The sequence below is a fragment of the Haemaphysalis longicornis genome, unplaced genomic scaffold (genome assembly GCF_048455015.1).
Source record: "Haemaphysalis longicornis isolate Haplotype H1 unplaced genomic scaffold, Haemaphysalis longicornis Haplotype H1 scaffold_8, whole genome shotgun sequence".
Taxonomy (NCBI): Eukaryota; Metazoa; Arthropoda; class Arachnida; order Ixodida; family Ixodidae; genus Haemaphysalis; species Haemaphysalis longicornis.
The window spans coordinates 173,352,192-173,356,331 of record NW_027526445.1 but is presented as its reverse complement, the minus strand read 5'-3'; the positions used below and the strand labels follow the sequence as shown (position 1 = coordinate 173,356,331).

The 4,140-nt window shown below is 60.1% G+C and overlaps 1 protein-coding gene across 1 annotated transcript; it reads right to left on the bottom strand.

Annotated features, from left to right (window-relative positions):
• Positions 1 to 142: 142 nt before the first annotated feature.
• On the bottom strand, positions 143 to 2,236 carry LOC144148583 (disintegrin and metalloproteinase domain-containing protein 10-like). The gene has a single exon (XM_077680098.1). It carries the CDS (start codon positions 2,234 to 2,236, stop codon positions 143 to 145), a length of 2,094 nt encoding a protein of 697 aa, XP_077536224.1.
• Positions 2,237 to 4,140: the final 1,904 nt, after the last annotated feature.

Sequence of the window (4,140 nt, the reverse complement as noted above, 5' to 3'; positions counted from 1 at the left end):
GCTGCTTCCCGCCCGAGTGCGCCGCCGACGCCGCCGCCGCCGCGAGCTCAAACCCCGCGTCTGGGCGGTGCCGCGGCCCCGCCCCCGTGGACGCGCCCCGCGTCTCGCAGGCCGCCTTCTGCTCTCGGACCAATTTTGTACTTTATTGCGTCTCGCGCGCCAGCCGGAGGCTCAGCGCAAGCAGCATCGCGACGACGACGACCACGGGCGCCCGCACTGAGGCCGCTGAGGACGTGCTGCTGTGCGAAATGGTGGGAGACACGATGCAGATGCCGAAGCCGTCGCACTGTCCGCGGCGATCGTGGCAGAAGAAGTCGGAGCGCTGCACGAACAGGCGGCCGTCGAGCGACTTGAGGCCGTGCTCGATGGCCGGCAGGCAGGCGCCGCGCGACCCGTTCCGGCAGCAGATGTGGCACTCGTCGTTCCCGTACCGGCCCTCGTCGACGCACACGCAGTCGAGCAGGCCGCGGTCCTGGCACGGCGTCGACTGGCACTTGCCCCGGCGGCAGGTCTTCTTGGTGCCGCGACACGGGTAGCCGTCCTCGCGAGCCGCGAGAGGCTGGCAAACGCCCTTGTCGTCGCACACGCCCGTCGACATGCACTCGTCGAAGGGCCGGCACGACGCGTTCCTGCCCGCGGCGAGCAGCGTAGCACCGCACTGGTCGCTGCAGCAGGCGGACGAACGCGGACTGCAGGTGGAGCCGCGGCTGCGGCGCACCGTGCACGGCTGGTCCGGCCTGGGCGGCTCGAGCAGCGCCTCGTGCGGGCCCACGGACGAGGCCGGAGCGCAGCACGGGTCCAGGGTGTCGCACGTGGCCTCCGAGCCGCAGTCGCACTCCTCGCCGGGCTCGATGATGCCGTTGCCGCAGCGCGCGCCGTCCTCGGCCAGGCAGGTTCCCTTGGCGCGCAGCACCTTGCGCATCTCGCGCACCGAGCAGGGCGAGAAGGCCCGGTGGTTGGGCAGCGAGCCGTCCACCGAGTACTTGACCATGATGAAGAAGCCCGACTTGCCGAGCGGGTGGCAGGCCGGGTCGGCGGACGGGTCGTGCGGCGAGCCGAAGCTGTGGCCGATCTCGTGCGTCACCGTGCCGAAGGAGACGCCATGCGGCACGCGCTTGCGGTTAGACGTGCTCGTGGTGATGGAGGCGATGTTGAAGCTGTGTATGGTGTCCTGGTCGATGAAGCGCATGGGCAGCTCGCATATGCCGCCCACGGGTCCCTCCGGGTCCGGGTTGGCCACGAACGAGATGCCGAGCGTGTTGCTCTCGAAGGGCCGGTGCGAGAAGCCCACCACGAGGCAGTGGCGCTGCACGTAGAACGAGAAGCTCGCCAGGTAGTCCTTGGCCGAGAGGTCCTCCTGGCCGAGCGGATAACCCTTGCTGCTGGGCTCGGTGAAGATGGTCACCTTCTCCGGGATCAGGCCCACGCGGAACGGCAATTGGAAGTCGGTGTTGCGGAACACGAGGTCGGCGTAGTGCAAGTGCAGAATCATCTCTTGCACCACCAGGTTCACGTTGCGGTTGCGCGACCGGAAGAACGAGTGATCGGCCATGAGTTCGATGCCGCACACCCGCAGCCCGGACGAGCCGGACGACGGGGAGCGCATCCTCTGGGCGCTCATGCGCGTCAGCAGGTCTTCCTGGGCCGACATGCGCTGCAGCTGCTTGGAGGGCCCCACGGCGCGCGTCGTGTTCTGGAAGCAGGCGCGGACGCCTCCCTTCATAGTCACGCAGTCCGGCGTCATCACCTCCATGCCAGAGTAGACGACCGCGTCGTAGTTCTGCTTCTCCAGAAAGAAGTTGTCGGCCGGCTCGACGAAGTAGACGTTGTTCTCGGTGCGGATGACGCCATCGAACACGCCGTCGCGGAAGTAGCCCATCACCTCGGACCGCGGGTTGTCCTCGAGGCGGCCGATGTAGAGGCTGTAGTCGGCCTCGTACGCGACCCGCGACAAGCCGCTGGTGTTGTGCACGAACACGGGAATGCGGTCCACGTGTCGCGGGTCCTCGGCCAGCGACAGGTTGAAGTGCTGTCCGTACGCCTGGAAGGAGACCCGGAATCTGCCCTGCGCGTCTGCCGCCACGTCCATGGCGTCTACACTGCGGGTGGGTGGCACGCTGAACGCCTCCATGCGAACGCGCTCGTAGCGGCTCACGAAGTCGCTCAGCTCCCCGCACACGGCCCCCATCAGGAGCCACGGCAGCAGCAGCGACCGCTGCAGCCGCCCGCAGCCCATGGTCGCGGCCACCACGCCGGCCCTCCTCTAATGATGATGAAGATGGTGGTGGTGGTGGTGGTGGTGGTGCCAGAAGATACGGCGCATACCCACTCAGGGGGTGGGCCAGGAAAGGGGCGCTCACCGAGAGAAACTATATACTCAGTAATTAAAGAAATACATCTAACGAATGAAATTAAAATAGGCGTTTTGGGGGGAAAGATAAACAACCAAAAAAATAAGCTGCCCGAACATGAGATTTAGCACCAGGAAGTGTTGAAATCAATATAAAATCCAAACTTCTAAAAATGAAAGAACAGAAAGAAAATTACCCCACCTTCCCGCGAGGGGAACCCTGTGGAGATGCGACGCATCTTGGGGTTTCACTTGGTGTTTCCGTTGGGTTGATTCTGTTATTGCGTGAAACGTGTGAGGAACGCGTATGATGTATTCTTTATTTCTTTGGCCGGTGCTGGAACGACCGCGGCTATGACGCAACGTGGCGCGGCTATGATGCAACACAATCCAACACAATCCACTTTAATCCAATCCAAGCCAAGCCAATTCAAGCCAACCCAATCGAATCCAATCCAATGCCCCTCGCGAGAGAGTGTTCGCTATCGGAGAGGAGAGGGGGTGGGCGGCGGAGAGTGCAGCTCGCGCGGCGAGGAGAATGGGGGAGGGGTGTGGACGGACAACAACAACGCCGTATGGAGGGACCAGGCGAGTGAATGAGATGCAGTCACATCTAAAACCATGTGAAGAAACAAAACAAGAAGAGAAGTTGGTGGGAGAGGCAGTGGGCGGGAAGGCACCGATAGCAGTGATCATAAGCGCTGGGATCTTTTTGAGGGAAGCCCGGCATGGCCTGGGGCTAACACCAGAGATGGCCAGATTCAGAAATGAATAAGCGTACGGCGGAGCAACGATCTGCGTGGCTAAAACCCAGCACATTCGCCCCGACCGATAAGATTAGAGGAACAGACAGTGGTAGGGCCAATTGATTGAACCTGTTTTCCAAGTATCTCTTTCGTATACAGGAGTACCGTCGGCAGGAGAGGAAAAAAATGTTCTGTTGTCTCTAATTCGTTACAAAATGCACAGAGTGACTGACTGATGCACAGAGAACAGAGTGACAGAGTGACAAAAGCCAGTGACTGACTGATCTGGTACTTCCATTGGGGGGATGACGATGTTTCTTTGTGAATGAAACTTCTCCCATCTGCTGGTCGATACCAATGCAGGCGGCGTGCATCACTGGCCAGTCTTCCTCTCAGTGAACCATGTCTTGGTGTCGTACTCCTTTTCCAGCAGCCAAAATTTCAGATTTTTAAAGTGGTCTTTGTTGAGTTTCCCGCGGGAAGCAGTGGCGGGAAGCGCCATGCGCCTCGCGGCTCAACCACAGAAGACGAAGAGGGTGGACAGCGGGGGCATGCGCGTGAGCACGCAATAAAGAACGACCAGGAGGTGTTCGATCTGGTAACGCGGGTGTCGGTCTCTTCGCTGTCGCAATATTTCTGGTGCCGAAACCCGGGAGAGCACGTCCACTCTTTAAATAAACATGAACGACTACTTTGAGCTGCAGGAGCGAGGGTTGTACAATCTCCGACCAGTATCGCCTGCATGATGTGGTTCCCTCGCTGGATCTGCTCAGAGAGAGAGAGAGAGAGAGAGAGAGAGAGAGAGAGAGAGAGAGTAGTGGGGGATCAATCCCCACTGCATGCTTCAGATATATGCCCTGAACTCCTGAGCACGTATGCAGTATCAAATTCTAAAAGTTAATCACCGCTGACAACGGTGGCCTGTTCATGAACAACCCGCTTCGCTACTATCGGTCGCCACCGGTATACACATTACACTTTTTTACACCCTTTTTGGCGGGAAAGGGTGGAAAAATCTTGTCCCATGGTGCACACCTTTAAAAG